Genomic DNA, 27736 nt, shown 5'->3' on the forward strand with positions numbered 1-27736 from the left:
GTTTAAACCAAAGTGACATTCATGAATAAAGTTTTGGGGCATAGGTAAAATATTGATAATAACTGTACATAAATTGAGAATCCTTTTCCAGTTTTTCATTTACACAGTGATTTTCAATCTATGATTAATTACTGTAAATCATTAGTTGCTTGATGAATCTCTTTCAACTATGTTTAAGCAGAAAGGTAATTAAAATTTCTTCATATAACCTAAATGATGAAAACAATTTATAAAGTTTGCTGTCTCAGAATTTAATTAAATACAAAATATATGTATATAAATAGATGTACAGTCAAAAGTCGTTAATTAGGACACCCATAATCCGGACCTCAAACCTAAAAACTTTCTGCGCATGCGCTGCGTTGACACATGCGCATAGGCGTTTACGTGTGTGCGTAAGACCTCTTACGACTGCGCATTTGCGTGTGCGCAGAATACGTTTTTGCGTGGCGTTTTATGTATAATGGACGGTATAAGCTAAAATTATCTAATTAGCTATTTCAGTTAGTGTTGATGATTGCGTTGTTCCTTAATTTTCGAATTGGATACGACTTATTATTTTTTGCAGACTGTAAGAACAATACTATAAAAGTAAACTTGAACTTTCGATTATGTCAAATAGAATTTCCGATTCTGGAGCTCCCAAAGGATCGTACAAAACGAAAGTATGTTTCGATGTTCATCAAACAAAAAGTGGAATTGCTGCAAAAAATGGATAAAGGCATGAAGAATGTGACAGAGAGGTTAGTGAAAACGAAAAAATTTCGATTGACAAGTTAATCGGTATTCTCGGCACAGCAATTAACGGGACTTGAACAGCAGAACTTTGTAAATGAACAAAAATTATGTCTTTTTATAGAATTAAAGAGAAAGTATTATCACATAAAACGAAGCAACTTAAACAACTTACATTGAAAGAAATGTTTAATAAAGTAAACAAATAAATATTAAGCTTTTTTTTTTGTAAATTCTGATACCCTTTAGATCATAATTGTTCTTTATTTCATAAATTACGGTTTCATATTTTTAATTTTAGAATTTCTGCATGCCATCTTACGCGATTTAAACTGATGATCTATACTCCAGAATCGCCGAAGTCCCGACAAGTCCGGATTAACGACTTTTGACTGTATATATATATATATACACACTAAACTACTACGTCATTCGGTTTTTAATACCTTTTCCTGCTTTTTACCTATATATACACCAACATATATTTTCTAATTATGAACATATTTTTTTTATTTATATGTTATTTTTCAGAAGAAAAGCTAATATCAGGTTTAGTAAATGGACTTCCTACATCATAGATGGAAAAGAATGTTATATTTTAGAGTGTTTTCCTCAAAATGATCATGACACAGCTTTTTGCACTTCATGTAAATATTTTTTCTTAAACAAGAAACTTAAATTATTTTCTTAAATTTAAAAGATTTATGTATCAAAAATCTGTCAAGCATCCCATTTTTAGTGAAAAAATTTACATCTACTCATTAAAAACTTACCAGTTTATAAACGAACTTTTCCCAGCTGAATGGTTACCAATGAGCAGCACAGTTATCTTTTTTCTTGGAGCCAAGATATCTAAATTCAAACCTGATGCTATTTTCACCAAGCCTACAAATACAAAAAATTTATCATAAAAATCTACTCACTTAAAGAAAGAAAAAGCATATAACTGAGTGAAATTTAAAACATCTACTAAAATTATTATGATATAAATTAATATTTGCTTATTACAATTATTATTGTTAAAGTATTATTAGTTTGAAATAGTACAACATAAAAACATTGTACAGTGCATGTTACACAGACATCGAGAATGGGAATGAAAATGGTACCAGCAGAAATTTGCTCGAATAGAAACATAATATTTCTTACAGAATAGGAATAATTACCATAATAGAAACATTCATTTTCATTAATTTAAATATTTTGCCCTTGTAAGCTTCTCCAGACTGACCTACCAGCCCCTCAACAACACTTGCTAGTAAAAACATAGAATATGAATTACAAAATAAAATTTATCAAAAAAAATTTAAATGAATTATTGTCCACCACTCTGTAGTATGGGTGCCACCGTTCAGATCATTAGGCTTTTTATTCTGGAGCAAGAGGCATGAAAAATATGCAATGCCCTCAATGGGATTCCAACTATGGACTTTATACTATTGCTAGTCAGAAGTGCTTTCCAGTTACACTAGAACAGTATGCAGTAAGGCGAAGAAAAACTGTATACAACTATTTTAAATATACATTTCGTACAAAAATTAGCAGTGTGCTAGTTTTCCTTAACCTTTAACTGCTATGAGCAGTCTGAGAGACCGTTGAGGATTTTCTAACCGTCATTTCCACCCCTGAAAGCGGAGAATGGTCCCTGTCCTTCCTCCTACCTTCCCAAACCCATCCCACAAGGTCACATATCCAGTTTCACTCTTTTAGCTTTATTATGGTTTTCAGTTATCACATTTTTTCCTTTTTAAGGTGATCTGAGAGACTGCTCACAGCAGATGCGTATCAGTTTCAGTGGACGATAGACGTTATCGGATGCTTGTTTTTCGTAAAAGTGATAAATATGGCTTCAAATTTTACAAGAAAATGTCCCGTATATCTCACTCAAAAAGAAATTGAATATCTCGTCAACAATATTTTTTATATAAAATACTCTGATTCTGAAGAATTATGTATTCACAGTGAAAGCAAAAGTTTCTGCAAATGAATATCATAATTTTTCTAATGACTGTGAACAAAACGATAATTTTTATGGAAAAAGAACTTCAAATAGAGCAAAACAAGAACCAAGTCGGGCAGTACGAACACAAAACATAACATAATAGTTCAGCTCCCTGGTCTGAAACACCCTGCAAAAATAGGCTCTAGAGAAGAGCCCGAAGATACTTGGAATTTATGTTCATACATATTGTTCTAGTCATATCCTGATGCTATAAAACTGAAAAGAAAAAAAATTTCATGCTTTTATTAGATAATCAACTTAAACTAAACCTTATCTGAAAGTTCGGATAACTTCCGCTTCTTTGCCAACGGAACTGCGATTTATCAAACCGAGAAGAAAAATTAGAAGAAAGAAAAACACGTAGTCTGTGCCCACCTTGTAAGAAGAGAAAAACAGCATGCAAAGAACCAGTATGTCTTCAGTGCTCTCAAAAAATGTGTTTTGACTGTATATCATCTTATGATTCATCCTTGTAAACAAAGATATACTAATCTATTATTTATTAATAATTAAATTCACTGTTGTAGAATTATGGTTTAATTTAATAATAAAGTCACACATTTTCATGCATGTTTAATAAAATCTTTGTTCTTTAAAATGATGAAAATAGTCATATTTTTATATGAATTTAACTGCATAAAATTAAATGATTTATGTTTAAATATATTGATTTAAACGAATTAGAATTCTATAAATATGCATAAAGTATCTATAAGATTCCTTAAAAAGGCATAAAAGTATGTATTTTTAGGCGTTTCTTTAAAGTGGTCTGTGAGACCGCTTACAGTAATTACGCTGAAAAAAATGTCACAGCAGTTAAAGATTAATCAGATATTCAACAAATTTTCTCTTTTAAAATAACTAATAAGAAATCCTTCCTTCCCTTCTCCCTTTTAAAATAACTAAAAAGTTATTCTCATTATTAGGTTATGTAAGAGGTCATTACCTAAAATGTTCACAACTTAACTACATCCTGTTCTCTAAGATAAGAAAAGCTATGCTTCATATCTCTAAAGAATAAGGACATACTCTCTTAAATTTTAAGTCACACTCTTTTTATTTTCTTACATATCATACTCCCCCCCCTTCCATAATTACACCCTCATAACGTGAATGTTAAAAAGTTAGACATGAATGTTAAAAACACTCATAATTTAAAAAAAATATATACAATATCTATTCAGCACCAAAAGGAAAAATAATGCAAAAAATTGGTTATTCTTTACAAAAGAAAACACAGTGGCTTAAAATACAGTTTTCATACACAGTAATGTTAGGAAAGAAACAATATTAATTAGATATTTTAATATATCAACAGCACTACTCTAAAACAGCAATTTTAAAGTCCCCCCCCCACAATTAAATTAGAAATTAGTTAAAAACTTTTAAACACTTTACAAACATCACTTGTAAGAAAATAATAATAAAAGACGTATATCAAAGAATAATTACATAGATGTCACAACTTCATTTTTCTTAAAACCACTGAATGTTATATTTCTATACAAGTTCTACTAGCAACAATTCTTCACACTGCTGAAATTACAAATCTGCAATTTTTAGCAATGAAAAACTAAACGATCCCATAATGAAATAAAAATTACTTACTACTTTAAAAGCCTTTTCTCGATGTATTTGAATAAATTATGAAATAATATTCAAAAATATTTTCTTCGGTACATTTTAGTTAAATCTAAGTATTTTGTAAAACACAAAATTACTATAATGTACATAAGGTAAAAAAAAAACTTCTGCTAATAAAAATAAACACTTAAATTTTAAGAAAAATATTCAAAATGTTATAGTTATTTAATGGTAATTCAAAGGATTAGATTAAGTTGATTTGTTTATTACAGCAACATTTCCATGAGAAATTATTTAGAATAATGATTACAAGAAAGTCTAGAGATAATTATGATAAAGTTCAGGATATACATATAAGTTTTAAAACTGGATATGATATCAATACGTGCAACTTAAAAACAAATGTTCAATTAACAAAAAATTTACAGCACATGTTAACTCAATAAACTTCTTCTTTAAAATATTAAAATAAATTATTTTCTAATTAGAAAAACTGTATTTTCTTAAACATATTTCTCATTAAAAATATAATTTCTTTGCTTATATTCCTATCTCTTCAAATACATTATGAATACTAATGAAACAGAACAATGGAATGAAAATAATAATTTCAATAATCTCATTAAAATTTGCTTAAAATATATGTTACAGTTTAAAAATGAAAAATACCATTAATATGCAACTTTTAGTGTTTTTCAACTTAACATTTTAAATAACGGTTTTTCCAAGTTCATTTCTACAGTAACATCATTTAACATACCATGCTTGACGAACTTTAGCTCTGAGAAAAATACTAAAATATTTACGAACTTTACAATTACTTTTCAAACAGTATTTTACGTAGTGATTATACGTGAAAACGAATTAAATATTTTCGCAATATTACCGGCAAGCGAAATCGATAATGTTGCTCTAAACAGAAAACAGATGAATAAAACAGTCAAAACGCTTAAGAAAGAAATTCTTTTCTAAATTTAATAAAAATAATCTGAATAATTATCAATAAAAGGAGTTATAAAATACAATGATAATGGTTATCAATCTACACTCACCTGTCAACAAGACACAGGCCACCCGCACAACGGAGATGCCACGAATTCGAGGAAAAATTTATTCCTGAAATCCAATCACAAGGGAAAAAAACTAAAATAACAGCACAAACAATGCTTCGACTTCCTTGATCTTCCAAGCAAAAACTCGAGAGAAAAAAAATTACCGTTTGAACGATTTAACATCGTTACGGCGAAACCAAAACAAGATCGATGCAGGGCAGTCGTTTGGGCCGACCTGGCTGCCATGCCAGCCAAGCTAAAATAACAACACATATCTAGCCAGGTATGATAAGTTAGGGGCCCTTCGGCCAATTTCAAGACAGGTGACCCTTTTTATACGCTTAAATGGGCCCAGGAATAACAAGGATGACCCAGAAGAAGAAAAACCTGCCTTTTTCCCGCGAAAAGCCAGCGATGAGAAAAGGAACTCCATGTGCTCCGTTTGCAGATACACTACTCACTACGTGCACCGAGTCGTTGCTGTGGGTACGGCTGCCATATGCATGGATGTATGTATAGATGCATGTGGTCATGTGAACCGGATGGTGGCGGGGGTAGCGGAGGTTGCTTTCTTCCGGTGCCTGTATTTCGCACTTCCCTGATAAGCCACAGGAAGGTAGTTTTATCGATACCTTGCACACACACTGCATCAGCGAAGCAGAGAAGGAAAGGAACCGTTCCTGAACTTAGAATTCCCGGCGGAAAAAAAAAAAAGTTCCAAGAACTTGAAATCGAGGAATTAAAACAGGGAGAAAGAGGAACTAATAGCGTGGAAAATGCATCGCGCATGTGCACACAATATCTCCAACATCGATAAGATAGTAATTACGCACCTTTTAACTTGGGTAAGGTATCTGAGTGATAACATTAGCAACAGCAAAACGCCCGATGATCATTAAACAGAAATAAATATATGGCTAAACAAAACAAATATCATTAAATGATTTTCATATGCTATAAAGTAATAATTAATTAAGTGTCCCACAAAAGAAACATTACTTAATCTGAAAGTAAATAAATTTACCGAAACAACTGGAATATTGGGACAGTGGTCTCAGGCTAACGGGCTAGAGCATGTGTAAATTGAATACGCGGCAGTTTCCCTTAGAAAATCATCCACGAATGCGTCCCTCTCCTTAAGTAAATAGCCCTTATGAACTTTGTCATATTCAAATAAACTATCACTGAATGGCTAAATGATAAAGAGTTATCATTTGCACATTATTTACATTCATTTGGCGTCGTTTCGTTCTTAATTATGGTATCATTTACTAATAATGGTATCATTTTTATGGAGCCTAATTAAGGCATTTATTTGATCTGCTAATAACTTCTTTTTTAGACAAACTGTATATTTACTTGTAAATTTAATTATGGATTAAAATCTGTGTGCTTTATTTGATATATATATATTTATTTTTAAAGTATTTAAAACAGTTTTATTCTTATAGGATTTTGAAATGTGAAATTTTCGAAAAAAAATAAAGCATCTCTTTTTTTCCTTACGTAACATATATGCTTTTTTCTTTGTTTTTATCATAAGAAAATTAATTATGAGACTTTTTCGCATAAGACGCATGCGCGATTATCCACAGAATTAAAACTGACAGCTGTTATATATTTGCTTTATCGAAACAAATTTTAAGTATTTTTTATGCGTTACAACACTATTATTCGATAAAAGGCAAGTTAAAATAACATATCGCAAATTCTCACAATTTTATACATATAATCAAAAGTTTTTCTCCTGTATTGTACAAATAAGTCTAGCTCCAGTGTAATTTCGATGTCTAAGACGATCAGTACAGTACAGATACAGGTAAAAGCACGGCTAGCACCCAAAAAAAAAAAAAAAAAAAAAAATGTACATTCCCGAAGGTACATTAAATATCGCTGGGCCTTGCGTTCTTGTTAACTATGTCCCTGTTTTGATGAAAAACACCCTGGAGGCGGTGCGAGGGTTTCCCACCCCTTTTCCCCTAACAACGATCCGCCCCCCTCTAATTTAATACATGCTCCACCACTGCACGGAAAGGGAGAGATGTCCCGTAGAAGAGTTTTTAAGGGAAACTAGCTCGTATCCATGTTACAGATGGGAAAAACCACGAAAACGCCCATGCAACCAGCCCGTTCGCCGAGACTCGAATCTCGGACCAAACTACCAGTGTTCAGCGGTTTTTACCTCTCAGCCGCAGATGAGGCTTACCATCAACCAATCGAGAGGTCTTTCGGCTTGCCGTATAGACACTACACACTCACAAATACGCATGATTTCTTCGGGATTCGAACTCAAGCCCAAAGATACAGCAACCAGGAGCATTAATGACGATAACGATCAAGACGGCCGATCAGTACAGCAGTTAGTATAGTAGAAATTGAAATTAGTGATAATTCAAAGTAAAATACAACTTGATTTAACTGCCGCTTATGAGAAGAACTAATCTGGAGTCCTACGTAGCTGCTTACACCTATGCTTGGAGCTGGTCATGTGCATAAAGATTGTTTGCAAATATTTTTAACACCCAGATTATATATATATACATATACATCTTAATTTCCTACTGGATTTATAAAGGAAAAATAAAATTTATGAACAAAGCAAATAATGAGTTTAAAAATGAACGTTTCCGTAGACGATTTTCCAAGGAAAAAATAGCTGACATTTATATTCCACAAGTTAAAAATAACGAAAATACGTAAACTCCATGCATTATAATATGCTGATAAATGCATGCTTTAATAGAAAAAATTAATTTATTTCTAAAAATACAAATTCCTACTTTGAAAAAAAAAGTTCGAAATTTATTTTTTAGGAGGATAGAATATAAATCTCATCGCTGTTCGAAGTGTGATTTTTAAAAGGAAAAAAAACCATCTGCCGATGGGAAGGCCTTTCTTTTTCCTGGCAGTTTTTTACACTGTAGCTCTACATGGCTTCCGCAGTGGAGCATACGGTTCACTTCATAAGACGTTTAGCAACCCCGGGTGCAGAGTAAAATACCCCTTCTTTAGAAGAATCCAACAGCTTCATTTTCACTTGATAGCAATAAATTCAAAATTGTCATCATTTAAATCCCAGTGGGGAGAACCGCCGACAGACTTGGTAATTAATGGCTGATCGTCCGGAAAACCGACGAATACCAACTGGTTTTATACAGCAGTGTATCATAGCATATTAAAAAAAAACTGATTTATTACAGAAAAAAAGGCTTTTATGAGGGAAAATATACTTTAAAATAAAGCAGGCAAACGGTTGGCAGCAAGGAAAATGACAATTGGAAAAGTTACCTGCACTTTCTAAAATGTTTCAGGCTTAAAATTTTTCCATCAATCCTAATGAAACTGCTAAACCAGGAGTTCTCAACCTCTTTTGCCCATGTACCGCTTTCACCACTTCGGAAGCTTATTCCCCCCCCCATTTAAAAACTCGAAACATGTATACACTTATCTAGATTTAAATTAATTTTTTAACGTAGTAAGAAGAATTAAGACACAATAACACGCCGAATGACACAATAATACGCCGAATAAATACTAATTCAGAAGACAACAAAAATCAGCGTTATATTTCCAAATTTTCACAGGACTAGTTTCGATGGTTTTACCGAACCACCATCCTCAGCTGCATAACCGCAAATGAACAAGATAAAAAAAAATTATTAGATAAGATAAGAAAGCCTGGACAAGAATAAGCAAGTAGCGCCATCTGTTGGTGAAACCAGAACTAAAACATAATTTTTGTAAAGGCCGAAGGCAAATTTGGATTGGAATTAGGATCGTTAACTAGAACAGAAAGATTTTTATGAATGTGAAATGCCTCTAGAAAATCCAGTTCTCCAATGGAAGAATAATTTTGGCAGCAGAAAAATTGAAAGTGTGATTTTCGGACCAACAATGTTGCGCAACAGAAGACTTCTGTGTTTCCGTTTTTCTAACATATGCCTCATGTTCCTTGACGCGAAATTTTAAGGCTCTCTTAGTTTGGCTAATGTAAATTAAACCACACTGGCAAGGAATCCTATAAATACCCCAGGAATTCATATCCGGAATGGGGTCCTTAAGTATGGAACTCAGAATTTTATTGATGGGAGAATAAACAACCCGAAAGTTAAATTTCTGCAAAATATGTGCAACTTTATAGCTAATTGATGGAAAGAAGGGAATGACAACAGAATTTTTATAATCTCCTAAAACAAGAGTGTGCCTTTTAGTGTGTTGAGATGAGAATTTTTTAACTGCTTGATTAATAATGTTGGGTGAAAAGCCCCTGTCAATAGCTATTGTTTTTAAATAATTTAGTTCTTCATCAAGGGCTAGTTTGGAGGAGCAAACTTGAAGAGCACGGAAAACATAGGAATAAAATGAAGCTAACTTTTGTTTAGTGGGATGACATGATTTAAAGTGTGGCGGAAGGCAAACCGATGAAAGTTTACGGTAAACCGTAGTACTGAAGTTGGATGTGTTACGTGTGACCAGAATGTCGAGAAACGGAAGACAATTGCAAGTCTCAAGTTCAAAAGTGAACTGAATAGCAGGATCAATAGAATTCATTGTTGAAAGAACTTTATTTAAATCATCTTTATTACCTTCAAACAGGGTAAAAGTATCGTCTACGTAGCGGAACCATGCCGGGAAGTTTTAAGTTTCAAACAATTTTGATTCATAATAATGCATGTAGATATCAGCCAGGATGGGACTGAGGGGGCTTCCCATGGCTAATCCCTCAGTTTGCTTGTAATATTTATTTTGGAAAACAAAATGTGTTTGTTTCAAACAGAGTTGAGTGAGAGAAATTAGCTCATCAATTTCGATGCAAGAGAAATGAAATTCGCGAAGTCTGGTTTCTAGACATCTTAATGCACCCTCCACTGGGGCATTGGTGAATAATGATTTTACATCAAAAGAAACCATGAGTAAACTACTAGGAGAAATGTTTTTAACCTTTTTTACAAACTCTATTGAATTTTTTATGGTGTAAATGTTATTGTCTAATAGAATGGAAAATCTAGAAACCAAATATTTAGCTAATGGATACGAGGCAGTACCTAAATTTGATACAATAGGGCAGAAAGGAATACCACTTTTATGAATTTTGGGAAGAGCATATAATCTGGCACAATTCGCAACAGATGGGATAAGCGAATGTTTTAAGTTGCTAATGATTTGCGAAGATTTGATCGCAGTTTTTATTTTTGACAAGTCGGAAGGTGAAGGATCTTTAGGGATCGGATTATATGGTCCTTCGTTTAAGAGTTTAGTGACACCATCGATGTAAGTGTTCTTATCCATGACGACTATCTGGCCACCTTTGTCGGCCTTTGAAATGATAATATCCGGGTTAGAATGAATTTCGCGCATTTCGCTGGAAAAAAAAAAAAAAAAAAAAAAAAAAAAAAAAAAACAGAAAACTGTATGCCAACATTTAACGCTGCATCAGGAATTCTACATATATACTGCTATGCTGCTTTTAAAATTTTTGTAATATTGCTGTTGAATTGTATATAACGTGAGTGAGAAGAAAATGATGCTTAAACATTAAACGAGCCCCCCCCCCGAGAAAAAAAGGTGCGTAGGAGTGAGTGTAACAGCAGACTGGTAGACAATGAGCCCAGCGAAAGCGCAAAAAACTTGAACAAACCCTTTTGGGCGACCGTTAAAATCTGATATCTTTCAGTTTTTTTTTTTTTTTTAAATTTATTTTTATAATAATGTTTAAAGTTCTTTTTCGTTTACAACTACATTTTTTTTTAACTAAATCCATTTAAGTGTGCTTTACAATGTAGAACTGTACAGATATTAGGTTATTTGGAAGCAGGAGAGATGAAAAATGAGCAATGCCTTCGCCGGGAATCGAACCACGGACCTCTGAAATACGCGCCCAGCATGCAGACTACATTACGAAGGGACGCTAAGAAGGCGGGAGAAACACCTTATAGAGTCATTAGTAGTATGTTAATTAACATTGCATATTAACACACTGCAGTCATTAGTAATTCATTTTTTGAAGCAGGAGTGAATGAAAAATGAGCAAAGCCCGCCGGGACTCGAACCTGGACCTCTCGTGTGCAATGTCCTCGTCGAGACTCGCTTGAATATGCGCCGAGTGTGCGTATTCGAGTGATTTCACAACGAAAGCATACAGAAAGGAGGGAGAAAATACTTTACAACATTTACTATTTCGTAGGTAATTTTTAGATACTTATACGCAGAAAACGATGCCACCGTAGTATATTTGTTAGTTGGTAACGTTATTACGATTTTCAAAAGTTTGTAAACATTAAGAAAAATTTCTTTATTAGAAGCCTCTAAAACATAGATTGCAGATAAATTATTTTGCTCTTGATACATTCTTTGCCAAAGTTGATGTTCAGCATTTAAAATACAGATATTACAATCTCACAAATCAGAAGATTAGACAAGGAATTTAGGTTTTCGGGGAATTAAAATGTAAAAATAATTTAATATTTCTTTATGTTTAATAAAGCGTTCTTTTTAATGCAATACTATCACACTATCCAAGAAATGATTAAAAACTGATATTCTAAGATAGGATTCAGTTTTAATATTAAAATAACAAGTTTACTTTCTTGACAACCGCAAAACAAACTCCAAATTCTTCTTAATTTATTTCTATTTATTGGCTGATGCTGAATAAACTGCACTGAAAATTCTTCCTGAACAGTTCACTTAAGATATCGCCACATAGTTGAAATGCCGCAATGATATCTAGATATCTATCAATTTCAGCTGTGAAATTCTTTTACATGGCAAAGAGGGTGAAACTTTTGCAAATGAAAATAACGCAGTCAGAAAAGCAGAACATTCAATGAATTCAAGAGTTATATAAGTGCCAGATGATTCCTTATCATGCCAATTCTCTATTTTTCTAATTCATGCACCAAAGTTTTAGTAGTTTCACCATAAGTGTAACAGACTCATGTCTCTCTAGCCAACAATGGGAGAAAGTTTATCAGAGATTCTCTTCATGAAAAAGGGCATAAAGTTGATGTACTTTGTTGCCAAACAAAGTTTTTTTCCCCTCCCTCATAAAACAGTGATATTTTTCTACCACTCTAATGCAGTTATGAAAATATCTTTAATGTGACATGCTTCAAAAACTGCCAAATTGATGGAATAAGAAGCACAGTACCAGTGGCGTAGCTACAGTAGGGCATGAGGGGACATCCGCCCCCGGCCGCAGCATCCAAGGGGCGCCAAATTGATGCTAAGAAATTTTTTAATGAAATGTTTTCCATTCTTGGCACACAGAAAGGGGCGTAAATTCTTCAGTTGTCCCCGGGCGCTGGAAACTCTAGCTACGCCCCTGCACAGTATACATAAGAGTGCTGCAGAAAATTTTTCTCTCATTGATGCAAAATTCTAAATGATTTCTTAATAGTCCGTCTCCTATACTGGTTTAAAATTTGATTTGACGAAGTTTATTTTGTCGCAGAGATTTGAAATCTTCAACACCAGTCACATTTAGAGAACAAGGTCGAAAGGTCGGAGAGAACCGACGCAATGTTTACGGTTCCATAGATACCAACCACTATGCACAAGCTACTTGCTATCACCTGCCACATTGCTGTAAATGTGCCGGCGACCATGAAAGCAGACTTTGCCCCAAAGACACTGAACCGATTTGCTGCAACTTCCAAGGAGAACATGCCAGCAATTGGAAAGGATGTTACATTTTTCTTAAGCAGAAACCACAAATCACTCCCTAGAACCGAGGATAGATTTATAATAAACAAATCTTAGGCGTAGGTAGCAAAAAATGCCCTTCTCAGTGACAAACTACACATCAAAGGCTAACGCGAAGCAGGTCATGTAAAACCTTGCTGACTTAATTAGTCTTTTACATCAGTCTACGAGTGAAGTGGCTGCAGAGGCAAAATGCAATAATGGTCCTTGGGCATCATATCAAAAGAACCCCCTGTGACTATTTTAACACGGAACGCGTAGAATCTCACAAAAATAAGATAGAGGAACTTCAGGACATCCTCGTATAACATAACATATATATTCCGTTGATCACGGCAACGCATGGTGCACCAGCACATAGTCTGAACATGCCTAACAATCGCAGTTCGCTGCGATAGGATTCAACACGAGGATGCGGTGCAATGACTTACATTAAGAGCAGCATAATATAGTTTTGTATAGCAGAGTATACCAAACTACTAACTGGATGGCCTACGTTGAAAATATTAAAATTTACTCTCCCTGTATTGGATTCTTTATAACACAAATGATACAATCCATATCCATCTGAGAATACATTAATACAGCCTTTCAAAATTCAGCTACAGAAATTAAATAAAATAATAATAAATAAATAAATAAAATTAAAAAAATTAAACTGCCAGCAGAAATTAAAAGCCCAATAAGATAACGAAATTTTAGAAAATTACATATGTACTCACGTGACCCAGCTGTCAAATCAGCAGCATTTAACAGGAAAATCAGAAGTTACAGAACATCGAAATGCAATGTGGAATAAGGAAACTGAAGGTTTGAACACCGAGGACAGAGCTTTTCGGAATACATTACGGAATTTAAAAAGTAATAAATCCATGAACAAGCCACTCCAAACCAATTCAGGCATTTTAATCACTGACGAGAACAAGGCATTTGCAGAGCATTTTCTTTCCAGTGCAATGCACTCCTAACAATCTTCCTTCAAACATACATTTTAATCAACAGATTAATAACCAGGTTGAAAACTGGTTACATCAATCCACTATTACAAACATTATTAGTCTTACAACTTCAGCTGAAGCCAAAAACATTATTTCAAAGTTACAAAACAGGAAAGCCTCAGATAAAGACAATGTCTCAAATAAAATTATCAACTACAAGGGTGAGTTTTTACTCCAATCCTCTATTTAACAACAATAATTGAATTTCATTTCTAAAATCTGTGGAATTTACAACGCTTGTTTACACTTTTCAACTGAGCAAAAACAAGCAACACTACCCTGATTCCCAAACCAGGAAAAAAAAAAAAAAAAAAAAAAAAACTAAAAACCTGAAAATTTCAGACCCGCTACCGTCGTTCGGTGAAATCCTTGAGCGCATCATCTATAAGAGGATGGAATCAACTCTGAGCACGCTACCTGATCAGTAATTTAAGTTACGTAAGGGATTATCCACCACCATGCAAAAACTAATGCGGATTGTGGAATTTGTGAGCGCCACCTTACACAAGCATCAAATTACTGCTTTTTTTCATGCTAGACAAGGCCTTTGACAGCTTGTGGCATGAGGGAATAATTTACAAGCTCGATCTTAGCAGAGAGTTGGTTCTTATCATTTGCTCGTTTTTTACAAACAGAATCTTAAGCAGGATAAGAACTACTTCGTAGCTACTAATATCCAAGCTGGGGTACTCAAGAGCTAATTCAATGCTCAATTTAATCTACTCATTTACCAATGTTTGATGACAACATAAATTACATCACGGCTTGTTACGCAGATGATACAGCGATACTTTCGAATTCGCCGAATCCAGGCTTAGCCATTGCTCGTATACGAGACAGAATACATGAAATAAAGGACTGGTACACAAAATTGAGAAAGAGCATTACCAATCTAGGAATAAGGTTCAATACCACGGTTATGTGGAAATCACGCGTCTCGGTTGCTACTAGCAAAGACACTGGAATTGCCATGAAAATACATCGTCTCCTCGAAACGTCATCTCTCATTGACCTTGTACGGAAAAAGAGAATTTATAATCCTAACTGCTATTATAAGACTCATTCTGACATATGCTTCGCCTGCCTGACGCATGCTTCAGTCACAGATTTTAAAGCTCTGCAAACCTATCAGAACAATTTTCTCAATAAAATCACAAGGGCATCTTGGTTTGTTCGCAACAAACAGCTACACAACGTATTTTGTGTAGTTAAAATCAACGATTAAAAGGCACTTAACACAAACTTCTGCAACAAAGCAATCACTAAAATGATGCGGTAAACTACACTGCCAACTTCAAATACGAATTAATAGAAACTCATGTGAATTTATGATCCTACACTACCCACCTCCTCATACCTGTAACAAAATAAGTAATTTTGATTCTGCTTTATATTTCATTTGTTTTACTATATTACACAGATATTAATTCACAGTCGCATGCGCTTCCTCATTCTACAAATACCACAGCATTTTTGAGTGTGAGACATTACACAGTTTACGAAAACTAGCATAGGTTAGGACCTGTATTTTTACCTATACGAAATCTAGCGTTATAGTACGATCCATAAAGTTTTATATGTGAGGTCTACCCTAATCGGGTATCTTTAAAGTGCTAGTAATAGCGACTAATCATTGCTCGCTGAAACTAGCATACATCAAAGTATTAAAGAAGTGGTATCTCTGCTGAAGAAACGGGGTATGAAGTCCTAAAGAAACTTAAGTACTTGTTTCTTATTTTTGTTTTGTTTTCAAGAGCTATGCTGGCAAATGAGATCTCCTGCTGGAACTGGCTCTACTTAGAGGTTAGCAGTTTGATCCTAGCTAGCTCTCCATACACTTCACCACTTTCTGCAGCGCGCGTGAACAGCAACTTCTTTACCACATTCAACTATCTTTCAACAGTCATTAACTCGGCCACTAAAATACATGTTCCACTGTTTAGTGAGTTAAATAAATATAAAATAATTGATAATCATAAACATGCAGGCATGTGTGATCTTTTCCGATAATACAGATATCAGAGAAGAAGCCAACACAAAAAACTCACTGCAATAAGAAAATTCGTAAAATAATACCAACTTTAAATTTTTATGCATTTTGGACCACAGAAAAAAGATTTCTTCCCCTCTCTTTTTAACCCCCTTGGATATGCCACTCAGCGACAATAGTTACTAATACATTTCAGCCTGCTTCCATTAATTCCCTACTCTCTTACGAAAAAAGTTTGAATGGAACCTTTTTCTGATTTTATATAGTCTTTTACTATGAGGTCCAATAACTTAACAACAAAAACAAGAAAGATTACTTCGCACAAGGCAACTGTCATAACTTACTCCCCCCAAAAAGTTGTTGCACAATTTACTCCCCCCCAAAGTATCAACGTTGTTAACCTTCCCAAACAGAAACGAGCAGTACACAGAATTTAAAAAATAATAAATAAAATAAATATATACACAAGTAAATATGTTCACGCTTTCTTAATTATGACTTCTTCCAGAATCTTAATTTTCGCGAGGCTTGGTCTAGGAAATTCTGTTCTTAGCAGGTTACAGGTAATGTGATTATCTGCTTCATTATAATTAAATCTAACGTACTTAATATGATTTCAAAATATGAGATTGAAAATCAATACAAAAAGACTGAAATATACTCAAAATAAATTGCGGTAAATTTGGTCAATTACAATAAGATTTTTTGCATAAAAGAGTGCAGGACCGGCAGCAGAGCAACTACAACTGGTGGGGTCGTATTAGGCGGAGAAATTCTAAGAATTCTGAGAAGCAGCGGGCAGCAGAAAGTCTAACGTGGGCCCTAAGGGTGTGATTCACTGCATAACATGATAACCATTATTAACGTGATGGTACAAGCTAAGCGATAATTGATTATCCCTTTGATTTTCAACGAACGTTTCAGTGTAAGCACTTTAACATCGGAAGGCATGATGCACTAGTTCTAATATCTAGCTCCTACACACAGTGATTTTGATAGCCTACACTGACCAAATAAAACAGAAGTATATTTAAGTAACAAGTAGCAGCTATTGTGATTCATTACGTAATATACCACATATACTTAAAAATAATGCCAACTATTACACTTCTCATATCTTTTCCTTCACAATCTGTAAAATTAATATACTTATATTTATTTTTCCTATACATAAGCATGATAACTATTCTCGAATACTGCATTTCTTGTTCTTTCAATAGTACACAACCGACATACTTAATACACAATATAATGCTTAAAAACCATACTAATTCGAATTACGAAAGAAATATACAAGTTACTTCGCTGTGATAGCTAAATTCTACATAACCCTGGAAAAATTAATTTCAACTTTATGGAAAAAACTTCACAAGCAACAGTTGAAAGATTTCCGATATTAAGAAACAACTAAACAAATAACATATCCCTTGCCCCCCCTCCCAAAATTACACTCCAACCGGATCTTCATGAGCTCTTTAAATCGTACCACATTTGCACGGCTTAGACAAAATGAGATTATCCGAGAGTTCTTATGGTAACCTTACCTACTCTTACTGAAGAGCACTTTCCAACATATTTAGGGTTCTTTGGAAGCTGGTAGAAGGGAAGAAAATCTTCACTCCATTAAGTTTAAGGCATATTCATCTAGCTTTACAACAAATAAATAGCATGCTAGCCCTGCATTTCACATTCTCATCCCCCACCATTATTTGTAATCAATTGTACACTGTGTGAAATCACATTATCATTCATAAGAAAAGAATTTCCGAATGCTGCAAAGTACATAAAGGGTCTTGGGATTTCTTCTTTGCACCTTAATGGTTTCAATATACAGATTTCTGATTATGCACATGTATCAGTCCGGTCATCAATTTCTGCCAACTTCAAACGCTCATACTGAATCTAATACAGATTCAAGATTACTTACGCTTATGCGTTAAGGTAAGTAATTCATTAATGATCTATTTTAGCACTCTTCTAGAAAAATTGTGAAGATTTTTGATTAACCAAGCCAGATGTAAACATAAGTTATAAACTGTTTCAGAATAACGTTCCAGGACTGCTGACAGAATTCCAGGCACAAACGAAAAAAAGGCATTTAACTAGTAATTATTAATGTAGCTAACTTTCCCTAAACCATCCAGGACAGTTAAAAAATAAATTAGGATACATGTATGTATTTTTTTTTCGGTGAAAAGTGATGCGATACAGACGGTATGAAACAATTACGATATAAGACTGAAATTATTTAGAAGAAAATAGAGAATTTCAGGAAATGCTAACAAATGGTAAAATATCATAAATGAATATAGAAATAGAAATAAATATGCAAAAGAGGCATATCCATACTTGTTCAAGAAATCTGTCTAATACTTTTGAATATTTTGTTCAGAAATGTATCAAGAAGAGTAGTAGTACCGAAAACGGTTTCTTCCGAACAAATAATTCGTAAGTCGAAAGTCGATAGTAAAAATAAAACACGGCATATTCATGAAATAAAGTGGGCGAAAAAAATTAAATGTAGACGAAAAAAAGAGAGAGGGGTTGGAACATTATACTAGCATATAGGGTTCTCCCCTGTTTTCTTTATCTCCTTTCCGGGTGTTAGCAAACTTTGATGAAATCCAAACGTGAGCGTTGTCATAGCAACGTAAAACTTTCCTTTTCCATAGATTCGCTTTTGTTAGTAGTCTTCATTAAATTAGAATGAAAATGACTAGAAGTATATTCTACTATTTTTACATTAGAGAGGCAAGATGATATTTGAAAATTTATAAAAGGCAGCTACTATTAAATAAGGTGACGTACGATAAATTGTTATTAATTTACTTTACTAAAAAAATTTTTTTTAATTCCAAATAAGTGTTTTATACTTTAAATTCTATCTTTTTGTAATAAAGCGCAAATCAAAATGAAAAGTTTTTCTAAAATTAAATATTAAATGTCGAAAAAAAGAAACATTTCTTCCGATGTTCCAAAGAACTTTTTTAAAAATCTCATTTTACAGAAAAAGTTCTAACGCTTTGAATTTCAAATTATTATTTGATTATAACAACAAATGTAAGAGATATACACAAAAATGAATCAAGCATAAGTTAGTTATTGTAAAATCTTGTTCCCTCCGAACTCTATCAATTATTAAAAACTTTCTAATAATTGTAAAAAAGTCTTTAATTTTCAAATTAAAAGCCTCATTATTTCGAAAAACAAGTAATACTATTTTCCTTTTTCAGGAGCAAAACAGCAAATAGTTATGTCTGAGACAAATATACAAATTCGTGTTATCTCAAAATTATAAATTTGAGAATATATGCGCTTCATCAAAATATGGGAACTACATCGTCAGTTACAATTACTTACTTTCGGTATAGGTAGAATGAAGTGACATGCATCGAAAAGCTGAATGATGAAATTCTCATCTAAGATGAATTCAATCCGTCTGGCGTAACACAATCCGTGCAAAGAATCGGTTCCAATTTTAGCCATTTGTGAGGATCCCGCGCTCTGACCCGAGAACAATCATGATCTGTGTGCGATTACAGTATTAGAACCCACACAGATTTTTAGAAAATATTCAAATATAGGTCAAACAAGCTCTGCTTTCTTAGAACAAAAGCTATCCACAGACCGGTATTGTAAATCCAGCTAATTCAGACCTTCGTGAGAAAGAAGTGGGTATGGTTTAATTTCACTGATCATTTTATCATGCAAATTACAACACCTTGGGCAATCAAAGGCTTAAATTATTCTAGTGCGAACAATTTTTATTATCAATTGTTATAAGATATCTTGGAGGGGAGGAGAGACTGATATCTTTCAACGACACGCTGTAAATTTTACTATCGTACGAAACCTTTCATTTTACAATCCGCATTTCCAAACAACGAGTTTCCGATTAAACAAGCCGTTTTCTTTGAAAATGGTGCAAGTCCATTTTATATTTTATGGAGATAAATTTAAGGGTTTGTTTTTGAATGGTTTGAAAAATATTAGCATACGTTAATACGCTCACTTTATGTTTTTTAAATATTAGATTAATTTAAATTTATAATGTGGTCATTTTTAAAGTATTAATTAAAGATATTCGATGACCTTAAATGGACTTACACCACTTTGAAAGTTAACAAAATGTGAAAAATCATCCATTTACGAATTATTAAATACAGGATTTCAATTGCATCAAACCAATTTTTTTATATATGTCAAAAAACGAGGGGCTTTATTGCAATATTTCTTCAAGTAATGCCATTTAAATTAATTACAACTCATATGAATATATGTAATATAATGTATATATATGAATATGCGCCATTTTTAATTTTTATCATTTTGAGAAAGTTTTTGAAAACAGTCATTATATATTGGAGGAATGTAAGGTAAACAGATCCATCATATCATTGAATTTTTCGGATGTGATGGACCTGGCATGATGATATAAAGGTGCTACAGCAGTTACACCATTTCCAAAGTAATTAAATATTTCATTAACTATGTAAATTTATATCGATAAAATTATGAAAAATTTGAAGGATTTTTTTTGGGAGCTGTTAACAGGTAAAAGCTCATAGCAGATTGCATTCACTGTTATCAATCATTAACAACATTTTGTCAAAAATGAACTTGCATGACTTTCAAAGAAAACGAATCAAATACATTCATGCATCCCGACATTCCATCATTTATCAATAACTACTGATATATATATATAATATATTGTTTCAAAAGAATACATCAGCAGCTAGAAATAAGTTGGGGCAATGCGTGGTAACACTTATATTTTCAGTGCTAATAAAAGCCAGTGAAAATTCCGTGACCCATTCTGGAATTTAGAAAATAGTATATAAGCCATATCAATAATCATCTTTCGATAGCTACGTGACAACTCCTAATGTACGATATATTTTTGCCATGAAAAATGCAATTATTAACCTTAATAGTAGACACTTTGACAGAACAAAGGTTTATGATGATTGCTGCAATGAAGTCAAAGATTGTGACAGTGCTGAATTATTCAAAAAAGTACAAATTCCTTACTTCCAATCCGTTTGCCTACCAATTATTGTTGTATTTGTTTCCACAGCAATAACAATAATAATTTAGATTCTATTCAATAACTTACTAGTTATTTAATTGCTGCTTGAAAGCAAGTGATTCTTAAAACAATTTGATTCGGAGGGAAAAAAATAATATTTTGTAATATGTTATTTACAGCAGATGTATTTATAAACTGTTCAAAATGTTGCTTTCAAATTTCTTTTTGTAGTAATCAGAAAAATAAAAAATAATTAAAATAAAATATTCGACATAATTGCTTGATAAAATTTACAGATGTTACAGAGATTACGAATATGCAGAACAAAAGTAAAATGGCTAAACTGTAGCTAGTTGTGGATATTGCCACATAACACCAAACAATTTTAAGAAAACGCATAGAATGTTTCTTCTTCACAAAAGTTATATGTTTTTGTGACAACTACCTAGTAATGGGTTAGAAACTAGGAAAAATAAATTTCTAATTGCTACTGAATTCAACGGTGAAGAATAAATTTTCGGAAAAAATATAGCTTTTCAAGTTGTTAAAAATTACGTGTACATTTACGGGAAATATGTTACTAAATCTCCTGATTAAAATCTCAACAAGATCAGGCTCACGAATTTTATCATTTTATCATCAATTCCTGAATGGTTCTCAGAGGGGGTTGCGAGTTGCAATTGATCTCCCCAGAGCGTCTCAAACATGCTTTATAGGGTTGACGTCTGGAGACCTGGCTGGCCAATCCATCCGGCTAATATCCTCACTCTCGAGAAATTCGTCGACCAGAAGAGCTCTATGTGGCCTCGCGTTATCGTCCTGTAAGACGAACTCGGGGCTCACTGCAGCCCGAAAAAGGCGAACATAGGGCTTCAAGACCTCATCCCTATACCTCACACCAGTCACAGAGCCTCTGTCAAAGACGTGGAGAGGTGTGCGGCCATCCAACATGATGCCTGCCCAGACCATTACACCGCCACGGCCATAATTGTTGATTTCGAGGACATTGGATGGTAGGTAGAGAGTCCCTGGCTTTCTCCATATCGACTCCTCGGTGAACAGAACGGTCGCCCATTGCTCCGTACTCCAATCACTGTGCTGCCTGCACCATGCTAATCGGACTCTCCTGTCCGTAGACGTGAGTGTGACGCAAACAGCCGTTCTTTTGGCAAACAATCCTGTCTTATTCAGTCTTTTGGAAACAGTCATCCTTGTCACAGGGGTTTCTGTGGCTGCATACAGGTCCTGAATGAGCTGAGAAGCTGTAGCCCCTCTGTTACGCCTCTCTAAAATGGACAAATAGCGATCTTCTCTCGCTGTCGTGGCTCTTGGACGATCTTGCCCAGGGTTTCACTCGATGGAGCCAGTATCGTGGAACTGTTTCCACAGGTTACACACGACGCTGGGTGTTAAATTAAACTGTCTGCATATCTGGACTTGCGATTGACCTGTTGTTGCAACTCAACTCTTACTGAGATCCGATGGCTGAGTGACGTCATCTCGAACTATGAACTCTCGCTAGAGATCACGAGAACTCGGAACTGAGAAGTCGCACGCTGCGTCGTGCGAACATTTAAACCTTTTATTATGTAAATATTCTGTAACCGTTTGAGTATTCATTAAATATGTTTGTGTTAAGAAAGTTTATCATTTATGGATTATCCCTTTCAAGATTTGCAGATAGAGTCCCTGAGAAGAAATGATCCAGTGGCCCTGGCCGAACCCATTGGAACAAGGTAAGCAGTTTTGTTTTACCTTGATTAATTAGTTAGAAGTAAGATAAAGAATATAAAATAATAATATTGTTGCGCCCAACGTGGGGCCATTGGGTTGAATTTGAACTGAATTGATTAATAGATTTTGCTTAAGCAAAAACATGGATTTAGAAAAATTAAAAAAGAAACGATCTGCTATAAGAGCAGTAGTTACGAGGCTAATAAATAAAATAGAAACAGAAATTGCTAATGAGGGGGATAAAAATGTAATTGAAGTAACGATAGGATATAAATAATAATACCTGTCTCTAGCCTCACACAATTCGCCACCTTATTCCATCCTTTAACGTTGATGGTTACTCATTTTTACTGTTCCGATGTGAATTTAACCGATTGCTGCAAGATAACACCAAGAAATTCGCCGAGGTGTGCTAGCGAACGCAATTCGTTTTACCCTCCATGTGCTGTTTTTTCTACTAATTCCGCCTACACACACGTGTACGCTTACGTATTTGTCGTACAAGACTTGCATTTTTATCTAGAAGCAGTGGTTTTTTCTTCAGTTCTTTTCATGCATTTCGATAAAATATGCAAATTCTCTTAATTTATTTCACCAGTGTGCAAACACAGCAGCGCGTGTTAAACGTTCACCTGACAAATAAGTTATTAATGTTGATTCTAAGCGTAGGCAACATAGGCAGCCGCCCAATTTTCGGAGAGCGCCATCTAAGTTGTTCTCATAAGCGGCAAATAAATAAGATATATTTTACTTTGAATTATTAATATGTTTAATTTATAGAGGGTAGTAAATCGACATATCGCCTAAGGTGTCAAAAATGCTGGAAAGGAGTCGATAATTTATAATTTTACACAGAGTGTCTCAATACCAAATTTCAGAACTTCTAGCAAGGGTAGGGTGCACCGTGATTATTAGGAATCATATAGCAATGCAGGGTCGGAAACACTTTCCTGAAGCACTGGTGTGCACAGAAAGATCATATATTAAAAAATGCCAGGTAAGTTAATATGCGTTTTAATAATAAATTTACATTAACAAAAGTAACATGAGTGAAAGATAAGTGATCAGAATTTCGTTCACCGACTTCAATGCACGCCTTACATCTGCGGGGCATTGGAATTCCGAATATTCTGGAATATCCCAGGCACATTTCGAATTTCCTCGACAGCTACCGCGATTCGTGCAACCAGCTCCTCGGCGTTGTCAACGTTGGTCCAGTGTCTTCATATGCTCCCCTAAGAAGAAATCAAGACATGATAGGTCCGGTGATGAAGCAGGCCAACGCACCGGATCACCACGTCTGATTCAGTGTTGCTCAAATCTGACGACTACGTAGGTATGAATGTTATGGCTGAAATGGACAAGGGCCCCATCGTGTTGGAATCACATTGTCTGTCGAATCGATGCAGAAATTTGTTCCTCACCTAAAAGCTGTGGCACGACTTGCTGACATCTAAAAGTTGCTAGCATCTTGCAGAAAGATCAAGTAGTAACAAACAGTTATACGAAAATGCAACAGGCAAGGTCCGATAAGGTGGTGGCCCAAAATGCCAGCCCAAACACCGAAAACCGACTCTGCGCTGCACGACTTCGTGTCGCATGACGGTTCTCGTCCGTCCAGAGATGAGCGCTGAATGTTCCTTTCCTTGTGAAGAACGCCTCGTCATTGAACAGCACATTAGTAGGGAAACTGGGATCTACAGCATACTTTACAAGACAGCATTGTGCAAAAGCAATACGAGGTGCAAAATCGGCCAGTTGAAGTGCCTGGATACGCTGCACGGATGCATTTCGTTTTTTCTGAGAATCCTCCAGATACTGGAACAAGAAACCCCGACTGCGTGAGATACTTCGCCTACTCAAACTCAAAAGTGCCCTGTATCTCATGCAGCACATTCTCTTCGATATCCGGAGTCCGTGCTGATGGTGCGCGATTCAAGGCAGCGCTTTGAAAGGAACCTGTTTCGGCTAACCTCTGGCACAGTCTTGCAAACAAATTATGGCTTGGGTGAACGCCTCATAGGATATCGTTCCGCGTACAAGCGCTGTGCAGCTGACCCACCACAATCTACAGCCCCATTTGCCAAATGCATATCAGAAAACTCAGCGTTCGTATAATTATTCGTCCTTCTAACTCTGCGTCCTTTATGGGAAAAGAGGATTCCCTGCAAGAACTCTCGAAAATTTCTCGCAACGCCATCTACTGCGTCAGACAAGCATTTCAGACCCTGCTTTGACATATGATTCCGAGTCGTTAGGGTGCACCCTACCCCTCCTAGAAGTTCTAAAGCGTGGTACCGAGACACCCTGTACATTTATTTACTTACAACACTTTCTATTTTATTGCAGTCTATTTAGAGGAAAAGTAGCATATTTCATACCGAAGAAGAAATTTTTATGTATGGCAGAATTCAAAACAGACAGGCTAATCCACATCATAGATTGTCTGGATAACCGGGCTGTCTTTTTTCCTTTAGGCTAAATATACATTTAACGTTATGCAAGTAAGGGAATTTTATTTATTTATTTATTTATTTTTTTATTTTTTATTTATTTTTTTTTTTTTTGTTTAAATTAGCATTTTTAATTTCAACAAAAAAAAAAAAAAAATACACTTTTTTTTTTAGTCAACTAATAGAGGCAATGCTGAGGACGACGTCCATGGTTTATCTGATCTGAAACAATTTTTTTTAGTCACTTATTTTTATCTTATTAGATTATCTTTATAAGATACAAACACAGGAAACTGTTTCATTCAAGATTTGATAAAAATCGCCTGTTAATCATGCGACTAATCAGCCTAGAACTTCCTTGTCGATCAAACTAAGAATAGTTACATTAAAAATTTCTTCGCTTCAGATGGCATTATATTCACTTTCGTTACACTTACATAAAAGATGCGTTTCCCTGCAACAATTACCCAAATATCTAGAGAGACATCTGCGAATTTCAATCGCTGTAAAACACACTAAAATTGAATGCCTCTGCTTAAAATAATCAAATAGAAGATAAAAATACTTGAAAAATACGCACGTGTATAATGCTCGATAGTATCACTATCAATAATTCCAGAAACATTTCGAAAATACAGCAAGTATTTCATTTTATGATTGGCGCTCTAGAAGAGACTCTCAGAAGCCTCACAAGATAATTCGGCCAATCAAGAAGTGACTGACAGAAGACATTAAGAATTATTTCAGTTATATTTTAGTGATCTATGGATTATAAATTAACAAAAATAAAATGATAATAGAAACAAGCAAATAATTCCTACTATCAGATCTCAACTACCACTCAAGAGAACTAAATAGACTAAGCGGGGAATTGAAAGCCTCATCTTCAGTGTAAAGTTTATTATTGTAATAATTACGATGTTAACAATTAAACTATTGTAAAAATGTAACTAAAATTTGAAAATACCGTATGTTTCTCCTTTAAAAGAAATTAGGAAAATGTCAATACGAAAAACTGTACAGCAAATGAAACTACTAAATTAAGTTGCTCACTAATTCGCGACAAGATTACTCTTTTTTGTCATTTCAGTGTTTACAGGGAAACAATTTCATTTAGGAGGATAAATTCGTTTCTTCTTGCCTAAAAGCACAATAGGGAAATAGGACTCTGATCGTTGCCATTTCTTAGAAATGATTCAATTAAATTGCATGCTTTCTTTTTCCATTTGCTTTAAGTAATTTGTTTTAGCTTTCTTTTTCAAATAATACCACAATAAAAAAAATAAAATAAATTATTTCTCTTGTTCACTTAAGATAACACTATCGGTAGCAGATTAATACCATGTACGGGCTTTCCTAATTATGTTAGTTTTCTGCCCGGAAAATATCACAAAATAAAATCGCAAGTTTACACAAATAGATAGCGTTATGTTCGTTTTGTTACTCTTCTGTCAATCTTACAATTTTTTTCTCTTGAGATTTTGCGATGACACTATTAGGTTTCTATATCGAAACAAATTCCATGCATTTTTGTTTACAATTGTTAGTTTAGGGTCAATTTTAATATAAGGTGCAAAAATAAACATTTTACTTTTTTATTTTTATTTATTTATTTTATTTATTATTTTTTTTTTTTTTTATTATTATTTTTTATAAGGGAAGAAAGCGGCTGAGGTTCACAAAGCGATATGTGAATAATATGGAAGTCAACACCATATGTGTCAGAATTGGTTTAAAAAATTCCATCCTGAAGATATTTCGCTTGAAGGTGACCAACGTTCTGGCCGACCTATTGAAGTTGATGATGACAAAATTAAAGCCATACCTGAATTGAATCATCATATAGTAAGTGTACGAGAGATTACAAACGGGTTAAAAGTAAACACACAACTGCAAATCACATAAGATGTCTTGGACTCGTCAAGAAGCTCGATATTTGGGTTCCGTATGAACTGAAAGAAATTCACTTAACACAACGAATCAATATTTGAAATAAGCATTTCACACGCAATTCCATCGGTTTCTTAAGTGAATCATCACTGGTGATAAAAAGCGGATCGTCTATAATAGCATTAATCGAAAAAGTTCATGGTTCAAGCATGATGAATTAGCATAAATAATATCGAAAGCTAAACTGAATCAATAGAAAGATAAGTTTGGTGGGATTTTCAATGTATTTTGAGCTGCTTCCAAGCAACCATACGATCAGCTCGGATGTTAACTGCCAGCAAATTATAAAACCGGAGGAAGCAAAGAGAAAAGGCCAGGATTGGCATATCGCAAAGGAATCATCTTCCAACCATGACAATGCGAGGCCTCATAAATCTTCAGTTACACAGCGAAATTACTGGAGCTTGGTTGGGAAGTGACGTCGCATTCGACATATAGCCCTGATCTTGCACTAATGATGTCGAAGTTTACAGAACTTCTTTAAAATGGTCAAAATTTTAGT

The 27736-nt window shown here is 34.2% G+C and overlaps 1 protein-coding gene across 2 annotated transcripts in view; it reads right to left on the bottom strand.

Moving 5' to 3' along the window:
* The window catches only part of LOC118182221 (uncharacterized), a 141070-nt gene that overhangs the window by 30525 nt on the left and 82809 nt on the right, over window positions 1–27736 (bottom strand). The window contains exons 1-2 of one of the 2 annotated variants that reach the window (XM_035351542.2): window positions 19426–19582; window positions 1509–1620 (exon numbers count right to left, since the gene is read on the bottom strand). In XM_035351542.2, the coding sequence (XP_035207433.1) occupies window positions 1509–1620; window positions 19426–19453 (140 nt within the window). In that variant the 5' untranslated portion in view covers window positions 19454–19582. Of the gene's footprint in view, window positions 1–1508; window positions 1621–19425; window positions 19583–27736 lie in introns of those variants that run through there. The other variant, XM_035351541.2, reaches the window with a different exon arrangement.

The sequence above is a fragment of the Stegodyphus dumicola genome, chromosome 12, assembly GCF_044657685.1.
Source record: "Stegodyphus dumicola isolate Sdum_Otavi_A_Nest chromosome 12, ASM4465768v1".
NCBI lineage: Eukaryota > Metazoa > Arthropoda > Arachnida > Araneae > Eresidae > Stegodyphus > Stegodyphus dumicola.